General features: G+C 39.5%; 1 protein-coding gene across 1 annotated transcript in view; it reads right to left on the bottom strand.

Moving 5' to 3' along the window:
• Positions 1 to 23,340, bottom strand: part of LOC140736016 (cadherin-like protein 26) — a 65,900-nt gene that overhangs the window by 22,875 nt on the left and 19,685 nt on the right. The window contains exons 6-12 of the mRNA XM_073061695.1: positions 22,368 to 22,534; positions 22,104 to 22,232; positions 19,641 to 19,826; positions 17,950 to 18,209; positions 13,492 to 13,634; positions 13,037 to 13,270; positions 12,345 to 12,566 (exon numbers count right to left, since the gene is read on the bottom strand). Coding sequence (XP_072917796.1) covers positions 12,345 to 12,566; positions 13,037 to 13,270; positions 13,492 to 13,634; positions 17,950 to 18,209; positions 19,641 to 19,826; positions 22,104 to 22,232; positions 22,368 to 22,534 — 1,341 coding nt within the window. The remainder of the gene's footprint in view (positions 1 to 12,344; positions 12,567 to 13,036; positions 13,271 to 13,491; positions 13,635 to 17,949; positions 18,210 to 19,640; positions 19,827 to 22,103; positions 22,233 to 22,367; positions 22,535 to 23,340) is intronic.

Here is a 23,340-nt window from a genome sequence, read left to right as displayed (position 1 = left end):
AAACTTCTGTGCAGCTCGAGCTGACAACAGTTGTCCTGGAGTGAGCCTCTCCCTCCCCGCCGTCCTGTTGTGGGGATGAAGGAGCGTTGTCGGTTTGCGGTAATGGGCCAGGATGCATGGCCCCATCGTGATTAGTGCTATTACATTCCGGGCACTTCACGGCAATCGTACACTCTCTAGCAAGGTGAGAGGTAGAGGAACAGCATTTAAAACATATTTTTTTCTCCTTGAGAAGGGCCATCCTCTCTTCAAGGGGTTTTTCCCTAAACGTTCTGCATTTTTTGAGGGGGTGGGGTTTGTTATGCAATGGACAATTCTTGCTAGGGTCTTTGTTAGTTGTAAAGGCTTCAGTCTTAAGCACTGAGACAGGTTTATTAATGTTGAAATTATTCAAAGTGGATTTATCTGGCTTGGTGTAAATTGTACTACTTCCTGGACCCATGAAGCTAGGGTCGTTTTGCTTCTTCGCCTCCTTACACACAAATCTAATGAAATACTCAAAGGGAGGAAATCGACCATCGTTCTCTTCCTTGTACTCTGAGCCAACAGACACACACCTTTCCTGCAGCCCAAATGGAAGTTTGTCCATGATTTGTCTAATCCCGTATGGAGTATCTAGGTATAATAGACCGGTTACGTAGCCATCTTCTTTGGCGCCTTGAATCTCCATGAGTAAATCTCCGAGCTCTCTTAACTTAGTGTAGTCCTTGGCTGACACCTTAGGAAAATTTTCCAGACGTCAGTATAGTGCCGCTTCAATAATTTCGGGGGCCACATAGCCTTCCCGAAGTCTCTCCCATGCTTTGCGTAAGGCTAGCTTGGGGTTGTTGATGTACACTGAATGTATGCGTCTCACTTGTTCGCATGATTCTTCTCCCAGCCATTTCGCCATAAGATCCAACTCTTGGGTTGCTCTGAGCTGGACTCCGTGAATAACGTTGGTGAATGTGGAGTACCATGCATGGTAATTTTCAGGTTTATCGTCAAACTGGTATAGTCCTGAAGTGACGAGATCTCGTCGTGCTAAATACTGTGCCATGGGTTCAACTGCAAGTGGCATGCGGGCTGGGGGAATATGTCGGCGGGTATATGACTGAGTGCGTACATCTGTTATGGAATTTGCTGTTCTGAATTCAGCCTTTGCCTCTCTTCTCACCAAATCTGATAAGTTTGGTGTCGAGAAGTATTTGTCATCAGCTCTTTCATTCTTGAATTCATTGTGGAGTTGCGAGGGTAAGTTGTCTTCCTCGGATGGATGTGATGCAATTGGGCCTCTCTGAGACTCCTCATGAAATGAGGCGTTAGCGTATAAGTATGGAGAGGAAGACCGAATCTTCAAGTCTATTTGAGATCAGACATAGTCGCTTGTGCGTTCCAATCTGATCTTTTCTGAAGTAGATTTTACGTCAACCAGATCATGCATTTCTTCAGCATTTTCTATTAACTCTGCTTCCACCCTGACAGCTTCTGCTTCTCAGTGTAGTGTCAGCACTTCTAACTCTGACTCTATCCTTACCCTTTCCAACTGGTTTTTGGCTTCTCTGGCAGCCGCTTCCTTTTTCAATTTTGCTTCTTGTTCGGCGTACAACGCTCGCACCTTGGCGGCTTCTGCCTTAGCTCTTGCATGGGCGGTCTTACTTGATGATGCCCTACTGCCCCTGTCGCTGGATGGCAACGACTTGATGCTGGATCGAGTTGTCATTGCAGCACTTGAAACACCTGATAATGTCGCCTTTTCACTGTAGTGTTCTCGCTCAGGTGTAAGAGAACTCTGAACTAAACACCGAGGTAAACCGTCGTCAATGAAAACAGGATCACAGTAAGATTAACCGTTTACTGTTCACTCTTCCACATTAACGTATGGTGAAAACTGTTGATAAAACAATACAAAATGTATACAGTATTTGTTTCCTTCTTGATATCACATTTACATCGTAAATACTTGCAAAAGTAAAACTACAACTACATTACATTAAAGTGCAACATACAGTCAGAATCTACCTACGCCATTGACTGCTTTAAATACACTTCAACACAAACTATCCGCAACTCTTTAAATAACAAAAACATAAACCTTATCAACCGTCATTACTTTTAACAGAATCAGCGTTAACGTTTTTAATTCAACATATCGATTATCTCATGAACTTACGGCGTTGCTTCACTAATGTTTCTAGTGCATAGAAAGAAAACTTTTCTTGCGCTGATCCTGCACATGTGAGCCCCCTCCTTCCCGTTTCTCCAAACCGGTATTTTCCCACAAGACGCGGCGAAACCGGGTGTGACGTCATCGCATGCCGCGATATATCACAGACAACGAATTTACTTTAAACATCTTAACTTTAACTAGAAAATGATAACAAACGAATTACTAAAGCGAAAATATAATAAACTAAACAAATGCCATAAAGGCAACACAGCATTTACTGTAACATTCACAATGTTTTCTCCCCTGCATGGAAGAAACAAAACGCAAATTGAGTAATCACCTTACAGAATGCCTGCTGGAGGATCCCTGAGCTTTAATTGCCTACCACATCAGTTCTTCATTGGACTCCTCTGAACTCCCTGAAGCTTAATAAACTTGTCTCTCCTTTCCACTTCTAACTTTGATCTTTGACCTGATGCATTTGCTTTGCTTTTCTGCTTCAGATGCAGACTGACTTGCTTTATTTGATATATCTTTGATTATTTTAGCTTGTTTTAGATATCCAGCATCTGTAGGTTCTTTTATGATTTTCATTAAGAAGTTACATTTACTTACATTCTTTATTCTTTCCATCTCCCAATGGGTAAAAGATACAAAAACATGGAAGTATACACCACCAGGTTCAAGGACAGCTTCTATCCCACATTATAAGCATGTTTCTCTAGTACGATAAGATTTAATCTTGTCTTCACAATCCACCTCATCATGGCCTTGTATCTTATTGTCAACCTTCACTGCACTTTCATTGTAACCGTAACACTTTATTTTGCATTCTGTTATTTATATCCCTTTATACTGCCTCTATGTACAGATGTGGTGAAATAGTCTGAATGGATGGGGGTGTAACACAATTTTTCCCCAGTATCTCAGTACACGTGGCAATACTGAACCAACTTACAACTTTAAATATCTATTGCACGGAGTACATAAAAGGTTCCTGGTAGAAAGAAGGACACACATGAGGAATATAAGCAAGCCAGAAATGAACTAAAGAAGGGAATTAGGAAAGACAGGAGGGGCTCTGAAAAATCTTTGGCAATTAGGACCGAGGTGAATCCCAGGGCATTCCATGCATACAGCAAAAGCAAGAGGATAACTAGGGAGAGTGTGAGACCACTCAAAGGTAAAGGGAGTAACATTTGCTTGAATACAGAGAACATGAGTGAGGTACTTAATGAGTATTCCATATTGCCAAGGAAAGGGATAAGGAGGGATAAGGAGATTCAGAACCGGTGTCTGCATAAAAGACAGAGGGTAGTGGTTGTGTTGGCTTGTGGCCTAGTGGATAAGGCATCAGACTAGTAATCTGAAGGTCACTGGTTTGAGCCTCAGCTGAGGCAGCGTGCTGAGTCCTTGAGCAAGACACTTAACAACACATTGCTCTGCGACGACACCAATGTCAACCTGCTTGGGTCCTAGTGCCCTTCCCTTGGACAACATCAGTGGCAGAGAAGGGGAAGGCTTGCAGCTTGGGCAACTACCGGTCTCCCATACAACCCTGCCCAGGTTTGCACCCTGGAAACCTTCCAAGGCGCAAATCCATGGTCTCACAAGACTAACAGATGCCTAAGTGGTTGAACGTACTTATTTGAGTTGGAGGTCTGTAATTAGTGGAGTTCTACAGGGATCGGTGCTGGGACCTCTGCTGTTTGTAATGTATATAAATGACCTGGATGAAAATGTAGATGGGTGGGTTAGTAAATTTGTAGATGACACCAAGATTGGTGGAGTTTTGGATAGTGTAGATGACTGGCAAAGGATACAGCACAACATAGATCAGTTGCAGATGGGATGAGAAATGGCGGATGGATTTAAACCGAGATAAATGTGAGTGTTGCACCCCGGTAGGGCAAGTTCAAGGAGACAATACATTGTTAACAACAAGATCCTTAACAGTTTTGCTGAGCAGAGAGATCTTGGGATTGAAATTCATAGCTGCTTGAAAGTGGCTACACGGGTTGATAAGGTGATTAGAAGGCTTATTGAATATTTGCTGTTATCAGTCGAGGCATTAAGTTGAAAAGTCAGGAGGTTATGCAGCAAGTATATAAAATTCTGGTTGGGCCAAATCTGGAGTATTGCGTACAGTTCTAGTTGCCCCACAGTTGAAAGGCTATTGAGGCTTTGGAGAGGGTGCAGAAGAGGTTTACCAGGATGTTGCCTAGTTCAGAGGAATGTGCTATCACAACAGATTGGACAAACTTGTGCTGTTCTTTCTGGCCCATCAGAATCAGAGAAGAGATTTGATAGAGGTTTATAAGATTATGAGAGGCAAACAATAATTGAAGATGAGAGGGGGCAAGTTCAAGGTGGATTGGAGGGGTAACTTTTTTACTCAGAGAGTGGTGGATGCCTGGAATGCACTGCCTGGTGAAGTTATGGATGCAAATACATTAGAGGCTTTTTAAGAGATGTTTGGAAAGTCACATGTATTTAAGGAAGATGGAGGGATATGGACATGGTATAGGTAGGAGGGATTAGTGTTTGGGTGTTTTTGATTTGGCTTTCAGCTGGTTCAGCACAACATTGTGGGCCTGAATGGTCTGATCCTGTGCTGTACCTGTTAACATTCTATGTTCTATATTTAACAATAGAATAACAGTAGCATGATAAAGCACATTCAAATATTTTAAGGTGTAAACTACAACAAAGAACTTTGTTCCGTAATCAAATGGAATGTATTGTAACAGAAAGAGTACGTTAAAACAATCAACACATACAAAATGCTGGTGGAATGCAGCAGACCAGGCAGCATCTATAGGAAGAAGTACAGTCAACGTTTCGGGACTTGATGTAGGGTCTCAGCCCAAAACATCGACTGTACTTCTTCCTATAGCTGCTGCCTGGCCTACTGCGTTCCACCAGCATTTTGTGTGTGTTGCTTGAATTTCCAGCATCTGCAGATTTCCTTGTGTTTGCGATGTTAAAACAATCAGTATTTTTTTGAATATGGGGAATGGAAATTCAGCTTGTAAAAGGACCCTAATGGCAGTTGTATATGGGCCTCCAAACAGCAACCAGGATGTGGATTACAAATTACTGCAGGAGATGGAAGAGGCATGTCAGAAGCACAGTGTCATGATTATCGTTGGAGATTTTAACATGAAAGTGGATTGGGAAAACCAAGCTAGTACTGCACCTCAAGAGAGAGAATTTGTAAAATGTCTAAGGGATGACTTTTCAGATCAGTTTGTTGTTGAACCTACTAGGGGATCATCTGTGCTGGAATGGGTGTTGGTGCAATGATCCAGAGGTAATAAGAGAGCTTAAGGTTAAGGAACCCTTAGGAAACAGTGATCACAATATGATTGAGTTCACTTTGAAATTTGAGAAGGAGAAACTGAACGCCAATGTGTCAGTATTTCAGTGGAATAAAAGGAAATTACAACGGCATGAGAGGGGAACTGGTCGAAGTTGACTGGAAAGGGACACTAGCAGGAAGGACAGCAGAGCAGCAATAGCTGGAATTTCGGCAAAAAATGAGGGAAGTGCAAGACAGACATATTCCAAATAAGAAGAAATTTTTGAATGGAAGAAGGACACTACTGTGGCTGACAAGTGAAGTCAAAGCCAAAGTAAAAGCAAAAGAGAGGGCATACAAGAAAGCCAAAGCTGGTGGGAAGATAGAGGATTTGGAAGCTAATAAAAACTTGCAGAAGGAAATTAAAAAGGTCATTAGGAAGGAAAAGATGAATTATGAAAGGAAGCAAGCGACTAATATCAAAAAAGATACTCAAAGTTTTTTTAAGTATATAAAGGGTAAAAGGGAGTTGAGGGTAGATATAGGACCAATAGAAAATGACACTGGAGATATTGTAATGAGAGATGCAGAGATGGCAGAAGGACTGAATGCATATTTTGCATCAGTCTTCACAATGGAAGACATCTGCAGTATACCAGACATTCAAGAGTGTCAGGGAGGTGAAGTATGTGCAGCGAAAATTACGACTGTGAAAATGTTCAGGAAGCTTAATGGTCTGAGGGTGGATAAATCTCCTGGACCTGATGGAATGCACCTTCGGGTTCTGAAGGAAGTAGCTGGAGAGATTGCGGAGGCATTAACAATGATCTTTCAAGAATCAATATATTCTGGAACTGAACTGGATGACTGGAAAATTGCAAATGTTACTCCACTATTTAGGAAGGATGGGAGGCAGCAGAAAGGAAATGATAGACCTGTTAGCCTGACATTAGTGGTTGGGAAGTTGTATGCAGTTTTGGGCTCCTTATTTTAGAATGGGTATACTGACATTAGAGAGGGTTTAGAGAAGATTCATGAGAATGATTCCAGGAATGAAAAGTTTACCATATGGGGAACGTCTAGCAGCTCTTGAGCTGTGCTCCTTGCAGTTCAGGAGAATGAGGGGGGATGTCACAGAAACATTCCGAATGTTAAAAGGCCTGAACAGATTAGATATGGCAAAGTTATTTTCCATGGTAGGGGAGTCTGGAACAAGAGGGTCCAACTTCAGGATTGAAAGACGTCCATTTAGAACTGAGATGTAGAGAAATTACTTCAGTCAGAGAGGGATAAATCTGTGGAACTTGTTGCCATGAGCAGCTGTGGAGGTCAAGTCATTGGGTGCAGTTAAGGCAGAGATAGATAGGTTCTTGATAAGCCAGGGCATCAAAGAGTATGGGGAGAAAGCAGGGGAGTGGGGTTGACTGGAAGAATTGGATCAGCCCATGACTGAATGGTGGAACAGACTCAATGGGCCGAATGGCCTACTTTTGCTCCTATATCTTGTAATATTTTGGTCAATTGGCTGTTTACTTCCTGTAGTACATTGTTGGAATACACACTTCCTTGTTTATTAGATGGATAGAGCTTACCTCAAGAACAAAAGATCTGAATTGAACTTTTTTTTATTGTTGATGTACCTAACTTTTTAAGTGCTTAAAATATGTAATGTAAAACATACAGCTTCATTGAGCATTTTCAGAGACGATATTTTGTTCAGATCTAAGGCAGTATTTGCACTCATTCCAACTTATGGTAAATAGAAGCATAAATCCAAAATTTATTATCTTACTTTCCATAAGAATGAAGTTCAGTAAAACTCCCTATTCTGTTTGACAGCATAAATCAAGGTAAATTCCATGCATTGTGAAAACCTGCTAGTAAAGCTATTACGTAATTTAAATGTTTGAAGTGTTGAAAGTCTTCCCTTAGGCAGAAATTTCTGCATTTCATTTGAGTGTGAATACTGCTCTCCTTTAACAAAACTAGCGTAGTTTCCAGCAAAGCTTACCTCAAAAAAGATATTACTTTGCTCAACAGGCTAGACACTAAACCCTCACTACCCATCTTCCCAAACTCTCACCAGACCTTGACTCCCATCCACACATTTTTTTTTAACTTTCCATTATTACTGAGGAATTGCTGCATTGGCAGACAGGATTTTAAACCTGCTCCCCTATTGCTCTCTCAGATGGAAATTCACGGCACTATGTCTTCCCTAGTGTCCCGGACAATATTCATCCATCAAGCATCATGCCAAACACAGATTTCTTGATAATTTCACTCTTGCCGTTTATAGGGTCTCAATGCTAATAAATGCCTTGCTGTATTTCTGGCATTAATGACAGCTATTTAGGAACTTCCGTGGCCAGAAAGTATATTGATGTGACCTGTAAGTGCTCCTTATCTCAATTTTTTATTTAGGTGAAGAGTTGCCATGTCTCCATTAATGTCAAGATCATCTGGCCTTGCCTTATCAGAAGTGATTACTCTTCCCCACCTTCACTGTAAGCTAAAACTAACTTGTTTTTCACTCTCGTATTTCTGCCAGATGATCTTTGACGTGAAGCATTAATTCCATTTCTCTTCTGACCTGCTGTGTGTTTTTAGCTGGAGGTTTAATTGCATAAACAGGTTGTATCATAGTTTTATTTAACAAACTTTCTCACAACATGCAAATCAGGAACAAATGGTATTTGCTGTTGGCTAGCGTTAGTTCTAATTCCACTGAAGCAGAAGTTCCTCTGAAGGGAGATGCCATCATAATGCTCAATGGTTTTGCCTTGAGTGGGGCAAATACTCTTTTCCTTGCAAAATGGGATGCAGATTTCTTCCTCGACAGTAAAAGCTTGGCACTTCCTGTCCCCATCATTTACCAGGGTTTATCAATATACCAATAGCCAATGATCCAATGTCTATGGAAATTCAGCTATTTGTCTCACAAACATTCAATAACTGAGCTTTACAACCAAATTATTTATAAATAATTCTAATCCAATTTCCTCACCAAACAACTTAAGATGCTGAGAATCTAAAACAAAACCAGAAAATGCTGAAAATATTTAGCCTTGAAGATACTCTTTTCCTATTTCTGATGGGATCTCCATTTGTCTCTTTTATGATGCTAATCCTCAATGGCTTCTGTTTCTCTTCCTCATCTTGAAAATTTATTGAGCAAACCTCACTTCAACAGCCACAGTACTTTTGTCAGCAAATATCTTCAGCTACAGTACCAACACTACCTGTGTTAGCTGGACAAACTTGGTTTTCACCTTTCACTGACATCCACTTTGCTTTCTCCAATTCCCTACAAGTTAATAGTTGCTAGTATTCTCACTTTTCTGGTTCTGATAGAAGTTGTTTGATCTTGTTTGATGTTGCTGGAACCAGAGTGATGGAGCGGAGGAGAGGAAAAACAGAAATAGATCTAAGGTAGTGAGCAGTAAGGATGTCAGGAAGGACAGGCAGGTGATGGAGCAAATTTGCAGCCATTGGGATGAGTTTCAGTGCAATAAAGTTGCTGTGCAGTCAATGCAAAACGTACCAAATACTGGACTTAAGGTGTTATACTTAAATGCACGCAGCATAAGGAATAAGGTGGATGATCTTGTTGTACAGTTATAGATTGGCAGGTATGATATTGTGGCCATCACTGAGACGTGGCTAAAGGACGCATGTCTCTGGGAGCTGAACGTCCAAGGATACACGGTGTATCGGAAGGATAGGCAGTTAGGTAGAGGGGGTAGCATGGCTTTAATGGTAAGAAATTATATTAAATCATTAGAAAGAGTTGACATAGGATCGGAAGGTACAGAATCTTTATGGGTTGAGCTAAGAAATCTCAGGGGTAAAAGGACCCTGATGGCAGATATCTACAGGTCTCGAAACAGCTGCAGTTATGTGGACTGCAAATTACAACAGGAAATAGAAAAGGCTTGCCAGAAGGGCAGTGTTATGATAATTGTAGGGGATTTTAACATGTGAGTGGATTGGAAAAATCAGGTTGTCACTGGATCTCAAGAGAGAGAATTTGTAGAATGTCTACAAGATGGCTTTTCAGAACAGCTTGTTGTTGAGCCCACTAGGGAATCGTTTGTACTGGATTGGGTATTGTGTAATGAACCAGAGGTGATTAGAGAGATGGAAGTGAAGGAACCCTTAGGAGGCAGTGATCACATGATTGAGTTCACTGTGAAATTTGAGAAAGAGAAGCTAAAATCCGATGTGTCGGTATTTCAGTGGAGTAAAGGAAATTACAGTGGCATGAGAGAGGAACTGGCCAAGGTTGACTGGAAAGGGACACTAGCAGGAAGGATGGCAGAGCAGCAGTGGCTGGTGTTTATGCGAGAAGTGAGGAAGGTGCAAGACAGATATATTCCAAAGGAAAATAAATTTTCGAATGGAAAAAGGATGCAACTGTGGCTGACAAGAGAAGTCAAAGCCAAAGTAAAAGCAAAGCAGAGGGCATACAAGGAAGCAAAACTTAGTGGGAGGACAGAGGATTGGGAAGTTTTTAAAAGCTTACAAAAGGAAACTAAGAAGGTCATTAAGAGGGAAAAGATGAACTATGAAAGGAAGCTAGCAAATAATATCAAAGACAATACTAAAAGCTTTTTCAAGTATATAAAGAGTAAAGGACAGGTGAGACTAGATATAGGACCGATAGAAAATGATGCTGGAGAAATTGTAATGGGAGATAAGGAGATGGCAGAGGAACTGAACGAGTATTTTGCATCAGTCTTCACTGAGGAAGACTTCAGCAATATACCGGACATTCAAGCGTATCAGAGAAGAGAAATATGCGCAGTCACAATTACGACAGAGAAAGTACTCAGGAAGCTGAATAGTCTAAGGGAAGATAAATCTCCTGGACAAGATGGAATGCACCCTCGTGTTCTGAAGGAAGTAGCAGTGGAGATTGCGGAGGCATTAGCAATGATCTTTCAAAAGTCGATAGATTCTGGCCTGGTTCCGGAGGACTGGAAAATTGCAAATGTCATTCTGCTATTTAAGAAGGGGTCAAGGAAGCAAAACGGAAATTATAGACCTGGTAGCTTGACATCAGTGGTTGGGAAGTTGTTAGAGTCGATTGTCAAGGATGAAGTTACGGAGTACCTAGAGGCAGAACTCAGCATGGTTTCCTTAAAGGAATATCCTGCCTGACAAACCCAGTGCAATTTTTTGAGGAAATTACAAGTAGGCCAGACAAGGGAGATGTAGTGGATGTTGTGTATTTGGATTTTCAGAAGGCCTTTGACAAAGTGCCGCACATGAGGCTGCTAAACAAGATAAGAGCCCATGGAATTACAGGAAAGTTACATATGTGGATAGAGCGTTGGTTGATTGGCAGGAAACAGAGAGTGGGAATAAAGGGATCCCGTTCAGGTTGGCTGCCGGTTACCAGCGGTGTTCCATAGGGGTCTGTGTTGGGGCCACTTCTTTTTACGTTATATATCAACGATTTGGATTATGGAATAGATGGCTTTGTGGCTAAGTTTGCTGATGATACAAAAATAGGTGGAGGGGCCGGTAGTGCTGAGGAAACAGAGTCTGCAGAGAGGCTTGGATAGATTGGAGGAATGGGCAAAGAAGTGGTAAATGAATTACAGTGTCGGAAAGTGTACGGTCATGCACTTTAGTAGAAAAAATAAATGAGCAGACTATTATTTAAATGGGGAGAGAATTCAAAGTTCTGAGATGCAACGGGACTTGGGAGTTCTCATGCAGGATACCCTTAAGGTTAACCTCCAGGTTGAGTCGGTAGTGAAGAAGGCGAATGCCATGTTGCCATTCATTTCTAGAGGAACAGAGTATAGGAGCAGGGATGTGATGTTGATGCTCTATAAGGCACTGGTAAGACCTCACTTGGAATACTGTGTGCAGTTTTGGGCTCCTTATTTAAGAAAGGATGTGCTGACATTGGAGAGGGTTCAGAGAAGATTCACTAGAATGATTCCGGGAATGAGAGGGTTAACATATAAGGAACGTTTGACCGCTCTTGGACTGTACTCCTTGGAGTTTAGAAGAATGAGGGGGGACCTCATAGAAACATTTCAAAAGTTGAAAAGCATGGACAGAGTGGATGTGACAAAGTTGTTTCCCATGGTGGGGGAGTCTAGTACGAGAGGACATGACTTGAGGATTGCAGGGCGCCCATTCAGGACAGAGATGCAAAAACACTTTTTTAACCAGAGGGTGGTGAATCTATGGAATTTGTTGCCACGGGCGGCATTGGAGGCCGGGTCATTGGGTGTATTTAAGGCAGAGATTGATAGGTACCTGAGTAGTCAGGGCATCAAAGGTTATGGTGAGAAGGCGGGGGAATGGGACTAAAGGGGAGATTGGATCAGCTCATGATGAAATGGTGGAGCAGACTTGATGGGCCGAATGGCCGACTTCTGCTCCTTTGTCTAATGGTCTTAAAATATTAACTGCTTTTTCTCAACAAACTCTCAATGATACACCAAGTATTTTCCGCATTTTTTCATTTCTTCAAATTTTCTACGCAAATTTTTGAAAAATCAGTTAAAGTTGCTTTTAATAATGGAATGCATTCAAGTATTTTAACAATATGTGGCTCTGAATGTAAAATTAAATTCTACTAGAGCAAGTAACAAACTGCTGGAGGAATTCAGCAGGCTCAGCAACATAAGGGGGAGAACTAAAATGTTGGCAATTCCTTTTCCCCCACAGATGCTATGTGACCAGCTGAGCTCCTTCTCTATTTTTTTCTGTTCCAGATTCCATTATCTGCAGTCTCATATGTCTCTATAAAATCGTACTGACCTATCCTTAAATATATAACTTTTTCAAAATAGCATCAAACCATGAAATAATGCAACATGTTCAACTGAAAATAGCTGATATGGATATTTTGAGTTTGGGTATACTTACAAATTAAAAATAATAAACCAACAAGGAGAAGACCAATTGCAGCCTTGCCCAAGAAGGATGTTGCAGGCTTTGGAACAGGACATGTTTTCCCATCAATGCAATGGCAAACATGTAAATTTAGTGAACTTTCCTTGGAAATTCCTTGCCTATCTCGGATTTTGAAAGGTATGCTGTAATTTCCAACGGGAACGTTACTTATTCTGTGGAGCTGAACAGTAGTATCTAGCAAAACAAATGAGAACAACAGTAGGGTACTTATAGATAATAACATTGCACACTATCATTACAACACAGTTGTTGTAAAAAATCAAATATAATGAATATTCTGAGAGGAAAAATAATGACAATAATGACAAGTATCAACCTCTCATTATTTCACTACCTTTTCCCCTGATAGCCAGCATTCATTTTGAGAGACCTTCCTGTACTCTTGAAAGTTAACTTTTCAATTAAATGCCATCCTTATACAGCCAATGAAGATTGACAGAGTGTAATTGCTCAAGATGGTTTTTTGCTTTTCACTGCTTGCCATAGTAAATATTTCATCAACAGAACATTATTGCTAGAAGATCGAAATATTAATTTGACAGTTCACACATTTTTACCTAAGATGTAGAGTATTTGTAGGTTTTTTTGCTTTAAGTTATTTTTTCATTTATTACATTTAAAGAAAACACATTATTGATGCATACCTGTCGGTTCACCTAATTTCCAGTATTTCTTTATATTTTGTTCATTGTCCAACAATTCAAATGTAAAGGGACCACTGAAGGGCTCTAGGTCCTTATCATTTGCTGCAACAGTTATAAATTGGACTTCTCCCTCATCACACATGTCTTCATATTCAGTTTTCAGATATGGCTGATTATCATTAATGTCTGACAGGATAATAGACATTGTGCCAGTTCCTGTCATGGCACTCTCACCTAGAGTAGGAAGAGATGCAATCAAAACCAAAATGAAATGGTAATACAAATTTTCCTTGGAAATAAATGGTTTGTAACAACATGGAGAAACTGAGAGAGAGCCTGCCATGTGTTGATAGTCTAATTAAAAAATGTGCATAAACAGATGCCAATGTCTATGTTCTATTTGTTCATATTCAAGCAAGTGAGCTGTAAATAAATAATATCCAGAAAAGACTTACCAAGTTCAATTGCATACACTGTAAATATGTAAACACTGTTATTCACGTAAGGGGATTCTCGATCCAATTCTTTTACTGCTGTGACAACACCAGTTTCTGAATCTACAGTCACCCATTCCGCTGGTTCATGACCTTTAGCATATCTTTCCAACAAAAAGAGACAGACTAGGTTAGTGAAGAATTCAGATTGTTAAAAATTAAGAAAGTTTATATAGTCTCCTGAACTGCATTCAATTATCTGAGAAATAACTTCTTTTTGACCCTGGCAAACATTTAACTCTGGTTACTAATTGTCTCTGAACAAATTGCCTTGTTGGGACATTTCAAGAGATCTCTCTGAAATCAAACATTGGCCAGAGCATGTGAAGCTGACACATTTGCTTCCGTTATTTGGCCAATTTCATGGTCACACATTTTTTATGACTCTGGATTAATAGGTCTGAATTCTGGATATTATACAGCAATAAACATGATCACTCCGAGGTCTTTTCATTGTTTCCAAGGCCATTGGTTAGTGGTGAATAGAAATTGCTTGACTGTCTATCATTCCATTTGTTTTCTGATGAGTGAGAGAAGATATTTTAACCTTACTGCATGACTTACTCAATCAAGGTTCCTCAGGAAAAAAAACTTTAGAGATGATGAACTAATAATTGGTAGAAATTAATTAATTCACTCTTTATGATGGATGGTATGTCTCTGAGTGATTATCCCATTGCCACTAAGGCCTTCATGGCAGTGACATACTTAGCCTGATGAGAGTGCCATTTGTTCTGGTGTGTTGGCCCACGATACTAGAGTAGCAATATTGTCAGGCCCCAGAGTGCTGGAAGCTCATCCATGGTGGAAGAAGGACAGCTTGACAATACTGGAATGTGTAAAGGAAAGTCTTGAACACATCTAGGAACATATGGCATTTTCATAGTTTATGGGAGCATGGATGTCAACATTCAAGGAATAGAAACCTTCAGGATTAGGCAGTCATTGTTGGAAATCCAAACACTATATGGGGGATATGTTGAGCCAGAGGAAAACTGGCAACTAATTAAGAAAGCCTGCATGAGTCAACATTCCCAGCACCTGGAGGTCCTCTTCAGTCACATCTGATCAACTTCCATTACTACAGAGGGACCATTGCTTCTGGAAGTTTCCAACTTCAGTTGTGGACAGGATGAGACATAATTTCCCAGGCAAAGTATGCAAATGACAATTGATTTGGAAGCCCATGACATGGTTAAATTTCCAAAGTACATGTAATGTAATTCAACCCAGAAATGATCACTATCAAGTTCCACCCCAAAAATAACTAAATATCATTTGTGTGATTTTGAGAAGTATTGCATTGAATTTCAAAGCTTTTGCCTTTCAATACATTCAGCAACACACAATGCTGATGTCAGGCAGCACCTGCGGAAGGGAATGACACAATCAACATTTTGGGCCAAGACCCGTCATCAAGATTGAAAAGGAAGGGGGCAGAAGCCAAAACAAGAAAATGGGGAGGGAGAAAAGCAAGAAGTTGGAAGATGATAGGTGGAAGAGGTAAAGGGCAGAAGAAACAGGAATCTGATATGAGGCAATAGTGAACCATAGATGAAAGGTAAGGAAAAAGGAGCATCAGAGGGAGGCGATGAGCAGCTGAGGAGAAGAGAAAGGGAAAGAAGTGAGCCATTTTGGGGAATGGAAAAACAGAGAAGGGGTGGGGGGAGAAATTACTGGATGTTAAAGAAATCAATGTTCATGCCATCAGTTTGGAAGTTACTCAGACGAAACATGAGGTGTTGCCCCTCCGACCAGAATGTGGCCTCATCATGGCAGTAGAGGCAATGGACCAACATGTCAGAATGGAAATAGGAAATCAAATTTAAATAGGTGCCCATTGGGAAATCTCTGCGTTTGTGGCAGGCAGCACTCAATGAACCAGACCCCAATTTATATCAAGTCTCGCTGAAGTAGAGAAGGGTGCAACAGGAACCCAGATACTGTAGATGATCCAGACTGTCTTGCAGGTGAATTGTCATCTCATCTGGAAGGACTGATTGGAGTCCTGAATGGTGGTGATGGGTAGGTATAAGGGAACATGTGGCACCTGTGCTGCTTACAGAGTTAAGTGCCAGGAGGCACATGAGTGGGGAAGGATGAGTGGACAAGGAAGTCATATTGACCCATATGGAAAGCTGAGCCTGGGAGTGGGATGGAGGGGGGAGACAGAAAGATGTGGTTAGTGGAAGGATCTCACCGTAGATAGTGGAAGTAATGGAGAATTAAGTACTGGATACAGAGGCTTATGGGGTAGATAGCGAGGAGGGCAGCATCTATGGTGGTGGAAGGAAAACCTTGTTCTTTAAGCAAGGAGGACATCTCAGATGTTCTAGGATGGAAAGCCTCACCCTGAGAACAGATGTAGACAAAATGAATGGAAAAAAAGAGTTGCATTTCTTAAGTGGTGTGCATATGACTCGGATTTTACGCTGAATAAACTGGATGCTAGATTTAAGAACTGGACAGCTAAAGGAATAACTGTTCTTAGCAATATAATGAAAGAATGAACACTGTTCAGTTTTGAAATGTTTAAAGAGAAACACTTATTAGAAAAATAAGATTTTCATTGGTATTTACAGATGCAACAATATGTTAATAGGACGGTTAAAATGTAACCAAGGCAAGAGCATGTTTGATAGAGCTATTTAGAAAAGTATGTAACTCAGATAATGGTAGTATAATCATTTCAAGCATCTCTTAGGGTTTGTCAAATCTTAAGACACATTCGACTTCATACATTAAAACAAAATTGGAGGATGGAGGGATAATTATATCTGAGGAAGAATGGACAATAATATGGAGATATCAATGGAAGCGTAGCAGTTCACAGAAATGGAGTTCGGATGGAAAAACTTGATAAGATATTTTATTACACTCTCTCAGAAATCCCATTATGATAGTAAGCTCCCTGTTTGCTGGAGATATTGTGGAAATCAAAATGCAAATCACTATCATATTTTCTGGGAATGCCCCTTCATCAAAGACTGTTGGAGTGGAATACGCAATGCCCTATAAGACATCTTTAAATGTGAAATACCCTTAGAAAGTAAGACCATATATTTTGGGTATATATCTCAAGAATGGTTGCAAAGAGATAAATATTTAATGAATATACTGCTGGTGGCTGGTAAAAAGAACCTTACTAGGAAATGGTTATCACAGGAGAGCCCAACCTTAAATGCATGGATGGAAATTACAATGGAAATTTACAAAATGGAGAAGATACCAACATCTGTTAATCATAAGTTGGAACAATTTGATTCATACTGGGAAAAATCGTTTAACTACATAACACCTCATAGGTCTGATTTTATCCTCACAAATCAATTAATATGTTGTAAAAATAGGATCACTCCCTACTTTCCTCTTTTCTATAAGTGTATACCTCAGATAAATATTAAGTGGGAGATTTGTGTCATATATGACTATATGATATATATGTACAATATCTGAAACACATCTTATGGAAATGTTTGATGATGAACTTCAATAAAAAATAAATTACAAAAAAAAGAAAAAAAACTGAGTAGCATTTTTATAAGTGACAGGGTGGGAAGTCAAGATAGCTATGAGAGTTGGTAGGTTTATAAAAGATATCACTAGATAGCCTATCACAGAGAGATTGAAATTAGGGGGAGAAGTGTCAGAGATAGACCAAAATAGCAGGGTGGAAGTTGGATGCAAATTTGATGAAAATGACAAGCTCAGCATGGCTGTAGGAAGCAGTGCCAATACACTTATCAATGTAGCACACAAAGACCTGAGGAATGTTATCAGTGTAGGCTTGGAAAAATGGATTGTTCCACATGTATGACAAAAAGGCAAGCATAGGTGAGTCTCATACACATGCCAATGAAAAGAGAGAGAAGCTAAAAAGAGAAACTGCTGATGGAGGAACATCCATTGATGCAGCCTGATTGTTGAGTTCCTCCAGCATGTTATGCATGCTGCTCTAGATTTCCAGTATCTGCAGGGTCTCTCGAGTTTATAATTTCAATGGATTCAGTCACTTACGAACTTTCTGTAGCTAGATACTAGCATGTATGGTGATGTTAGTAAGATAATTTATTTGATATTTTTGACTTGTATACTGGGCCTTGTCATTTTCTATTATTCTGCCAGCATTTTCAACAAAATGTTGACAAACAAAAGATTTTTATCTCATAATCCATTGGTTATGTGGTATTTCATTTCACTTGCTGCTTTTACATTTAAATTACTTAAGTTTACTCATGTAGTAGCAAAACCATATTTACACATTATCCAGCTGATCCTATGGCATTGGCTCACCATGCCAAAGGCTTAATTAAAACTTCACTCTTCATGATCAAAGAAATGTAACAATAATCTAGAATTGCAAAACAATTGCATGTTTCAATGTTTCACATTATTATTCTGTCGATTTCAGTATCTTACTTGATGGAATGTTTATAAAATTTGTCAGTATCATAAGCGTTGAATTTTCCCAGAACTTTTCCAGGTGTTTCACCTTCACGCTCATGAACAACTAACGTTGGAGGATCAAACACTGGGGGGTCATTCACATCCTTCACAGTAATAACTGCAGATAACATTTCCGGCTCTATAAGGTTTGTATCCAGACATATGAAAAATGGCTCTTCATTCTCCACAGTTATTTTAAGATTCCTTTTAGGACCAAGTTCATAATCCAGAGACTGCAATAGTAAGAAACACATCATCAGTTTGAATTAAATACCTTATGGAGTTTTTCCTTATGTGGCCAACTCAGCTTATGAACACCCAATGTATGTACAGTCTGCATTTTTGAACAACATCTGGGACGCCAGTGGAATGGCTTTGCAGGCTGCTCTAGGGCTGCAGGCATCTTCTATTCTGGGTTTATGCAGCTACATTTCTGATTTGTGTGTAGTTCAATTTACGGACCTTGTCGTAACCTGGAGGGGATTCTGTATTCTACAACAGTCAATTATATACTGTTCCTTGTGTATTGTCAAAGCTCTGAATAAAGGTTCAGGCATGCTGAGTTGTCATTTTTTTTGTTTTGGATAATGTTTACCTGCGGTTGAATAATACTGATTTCTGAAGGAAATTCCAATCTTTACCTTGGTGATTACAAAATTGTACAAGATTGTAGAACTAAATGTGACTTCTGAATTGACAGAAACGTGAAGCAAGGAAGAACCACATTCAAATTTTAAAGTTCAAAGTACAAAGTACGTTTAACGTCCAAGTATCTATACAGTATACAACCTTGAGATTCATCTCCTTACAGGCAGTCACAAAACAAAGAAACACAACAGAACACATTAAAAAAGTAAAAGGGAACATTATTTTTAATCCAGAGGTTGTGATAATGAATTTTAGTAACTACACTTGACACTATTTAAAAATACTGAAAGCCTTTCCAAATGCTTTCTTAATGATTGATCAACAATGTGTCTTGTCATTCAAAATCTACAAAGCTTCAGTAATTGGGTCCTAGCATATAATAATATTTATTTGCACATCAATTATTAAAGTTGATAGGCATTTTTTTCAGCATTAATACATTAATTTCTAACAGCTAAAGATTATTTGAAATCCAACTCACCATTTCAGATTCAGATATGTTCAACATAAGCTCAGCACTGTGGCTGACATTGTTTGCTAGTCTTTGGAAGCAGAGCAGACTGAATTTGACTGTGCATTTCTGAATGATCAAATTAGTCATGAAGAACTGAAGTATTACAAATGGTCTTAGAATAATTGGAACAGAAAAGGAAACCAAGTTGGGAGGTTTTCTTTCCCTGACTAGATGATGGTAAGTGCAAGTACATAGATACAGTTTTAAACTCAGCTACATGAACTAAAAATCAAATCCATAGATATAGAAATCTCACCCCAGATTTCTCATATTGATCACTTGATCACCAAATCTATAAGGCAGAAACATTAACTTAATTCAATAATAACAAAAATTGCATATAAATAATATTAAAGAATGAAGGAAAATTTTACATTCCAGCTGCAATATAAAATTGAAGATTATAAATATTTATATTGGAAATGATAAAAATGAAGCTAACATATTTCTATTTACCCATTTTTTCTTCAAGCAAAATTAAAGCAGAGTTTCCATATCATACCTTTATCAGACTCAGTAGACCCTCATTTGTTTCTGGATCAGTTTCCATTTTAAAATTTCCTTTTTCATTCCCTTCTACTATTTTAAACTTTGCCCTCCAGGCTGGTGTATTGGGAGTGTCTTGATCAGTAACACCTACTCGTAATACAACCATGTTTTTGTCAGTCTCATTGATAACTGCTGCAGCCTAGAGAAAAGAAAATTAGATAGGTCACAGAAAAAAAAAACATACACCAAACATTTAGACTCCAAAGCCAAAATAAATAAGTTTTTTTTTAATTTTGTAGACTCCAGTGCTCAAATTCCTTGATTCATATCCTTTACTCCTTGATAAATGAACCAGAATTTAAATTCAGTGACCACTTTCTTAGGTACCTCCACTGAATGTATGTTTGTGGTCTTGTGATGCAGTAGCCCCTCCACTTCAAGGTTCAACATTTTATGCAGTCAGAGATGTTCTTCTGCACATTGCTGTTGTAACAGGTGGTTCTTTGAGTTACTGTTGCCTTCCTGTCAGTTAAAACCAGCCTGGCCATTCTCCTCCGATCTTTCTCATTAACAAACTATTTTTGCCCAATAAAGAGGCCACTGAGTGTATATACTTCTTAAAACTGCTGCTTGCATCTGCATCTAAAGTTAATTTGAATTTTTGATAATGTTCTACTCAATAACTAATGAAAACTACAATTCTGTCGTCTACAAACAATACAATATTAGTCCAAAATAATTAGACAGGAAGTTGTAAATAGAGAAGTACTTGTAAAACAATATTTCAAATGATATTAAAGATTTTTGAAATCAATTTAAAACAAATTATGTACTCGTTTGAAATAATTTTGCATTGGCATGGAGTTCTGTCAGTTTTTGTATTGATACAAATTGTAATATATGACAATGTTAGACAATTTTGCAGGAACACCTGTGTACAGAAATTCTTGAATGTGACAGGAGAATATTAAGGTGCCAGATAAGCATGTGTGACAAAGGCACATATCTATTCTCAGTTCTGTGTTCTCATTCACATCTTCAACAAGATGTTGATAACTTATATACCTGCTCATTGTGGTAAACTATGGATACCTGTCTGGACACGCCCCTCTGCTGACTGCTCCTGTGGCTCCTCCCACAGACCCCGGTATAAAGGCGATTGGAGGCACTGCTCCCCACCCCCCCCCCCCCCCCGTCTCCGAGATGCTGTGCTCCATTTTGGTGCTAATAAAAGCCTATCGTTCGCCTCCCATCTCCGAGAGTTATTGATGGTGCATCACTCATCTTCAAAGCTCACTTCTCCATCTTCAGTGAGTGTACACTGCAGCTAGCTTGGAAAAGGCACAGACATCTACTCCCAGTTATAGATTAGAATGGGATATTGATAGAATGTAGAAATACAGCTGGACAGAGAAGTGGCAGATGGACTTTAATCTGGAAATGTGTGAAGTGACTCACCTTGGAACAGTGAACTTAAAAGCAGAATACAAGATTAATGGCGGGATTCTTAAGAATGTAGAGGAAAAGAAGGATCTTGGGGTTCACATCCATAGAACCTTCAATATTTCAGCACAAGTTGATAGGGTGGTAAAGAAGGCATAAGGTGTATTGGCCTTTATTAGGGGATTGAGTTCAACAGCTGTGAGATAATGTTGCAGCTCTATAAAACTCCACTTTGATCACACTTGGAGCATTGTGCTAAGTTCTGGTCATTTCACTCTAGGAAGAACGAGGAATTATTAGGATGCTGCCTGGATCAGACAGCAGAGCTTATAAGGATGCCTTGAGCAAGCTAGGGCTTTTCTCTTTGAAGAAAAGGGAGATGAGAGGTGACACGTTAGAGGTGTACTGTATGGTAAGAGTCATAGATTGAAAGGACAACCAAAGACTTCTCCCAGGGACGGGGGGTGGGAAGATAGGTCAATATATGGAAGCATAAATTTAAGGTGATTGAAGGAAATTATATGGGGCAGGATATAGAAGTAGGTTTTTAACCACAGGGAGTGGTGGGTGTGTGAAACACACAGCCAAGGGTGGTGGTAGAGGCAGACACTTTGCAGTGAATTAAGAGACTCTTAGATAAGCACAGGGATGAAGGAAAAATGGAGGACAACATGAGGGGAAAGAGTTATATTGACTGTGGAGAAGCTTAAAGCATTGGCACCATACTGTGGGCCAAATGGCCTGTACAGTACTGCACTGTTCTGTATTCTATTATGCAAATTGAGGATGTGCATGTATGCACACTTGCATCCAATTGTTATGTATATTACATGCCTTTTCAAAAGTAGTCAAATTTAAGTTACCGTGCACATCTCAGCTCAGCAGTATCCAAATACAAAGGAATTAAACACAGGTGAAGAGCTACAGAGCTGGATTGTCATTTTGATCTGAAATAAGCTAAGTCCACCCAACCCCCATCCCCTTCATCCCTTGTACTTAATGTTCACCTCAAAGTTTCTTTAAAAATACTTACACTTTTCTGAATGAGAATAGGAGGATGGGTATTGGAATCCTTCACTTTGATCTTCACTTCGGCAGAAGATGAAAACACATTTTGTCCATTGTCTCTTGCTTTAATGATTAATGAATAAGATTTGATGGCCTAGAACACAAATAAGAATCAGACCGTACAAGCAATGACTTAAAAACATTAGGTCATAGTAAGTGACAAGTGTCTGGGCTGACTATAGACGTAATCAAAGCAGGTTTGGAATAAATCTCCAGATACAATACATACCTCATAGTCTAAACATTTTCGAAGAAAAATGGTTCCATTGTCTTTATCAATACCAAACATTTCTGCAGGTATTTTAGGAACTTGAGATATAATAGAGAATGAAACTCGTCCATTACCATTGCTTATTTCATCAGGATCTTCTGCTTTTATTCTGAAGACACTTGTCCCTAAAACACAGAGCAAAAACTGCTCAGTAAATTTGTTTTAACATCTGGCCACTTAGCTGTCCTCCTCCTACCTGCATGTAAGCAGAGACTAAAGAGCAAGGCATCAGGAGTAAAGACAACAAATGGATGGTCATGGGAGGCAGAGGAAGAGCTATGAGACTGTGGACTGTGCCATGTTTATGGATTTATCAGAGAACCTAAATGAATACAACACGGTTAACTGTCAATGACGAGAAATCTTCCACAGGGGTCAGTGTTGGAACTGCTCTTTTCACATTGTATGTCAGTGATTTGGGTGATGGAATTGATAGCTTTGTGGGTAGCTTTGCAGATGATATGAAGATAGGTGGAGGGGCAAGTAGTACAGAAGAACCAGAAAGTCTGCAGAAGGACTTAGACAAATTGGGAGAATTAGTGAAGAAGTGGCAGATGGAATGTGGTTTAGTAAAGTGTTTGGTCATACACTTCAGTGTTGACTATTTTCTAAATGGGAAGAAAATTTTTAAAAACCAAAGGGACTTGGGAGTCCTTGCACAGGGTTCCCTAGAAATTAGCTTGCAAATTGACTCACTGTTAGGGAAGGCAAATGCAATGTTGGGCTTCATTGAAGAGGACTAGGATATAAAAGCCAGGATGGAATGATGATGTTTTATAAATCGTTGGTCACTCTGCACTTGGAGTACTGTGAGCAGTTTGGGCCCATTATTAAAGAAAAGGTCAGCTGGTATTGGAAATGGCCCAGAGGAGGTTAGGTTCTCAAGAATGACTCTGGGAATTAAAGGGTTAATGTATGAGGAGCATTTAAT

Source organism: Hemitrygon akajei, chromosome 11 (genome assembly GCF_048418815.1).
Source record: "Hemitrygon akajei chromosome 11, sHemAka1.3, whole genome shotgun sequence".
NCBI classification, from domain to species: Eukaryota; Metazoa; Chordata; class Chondrichthyes; order Myliobatiformes; family Dasyatidae; genus Hemitrygon; species Hemitrygon akajei.
Note: the sequence above shows the minus strand (reverse complement) of the source record. Positions and strands in the feature narration are given on the sequence as shown.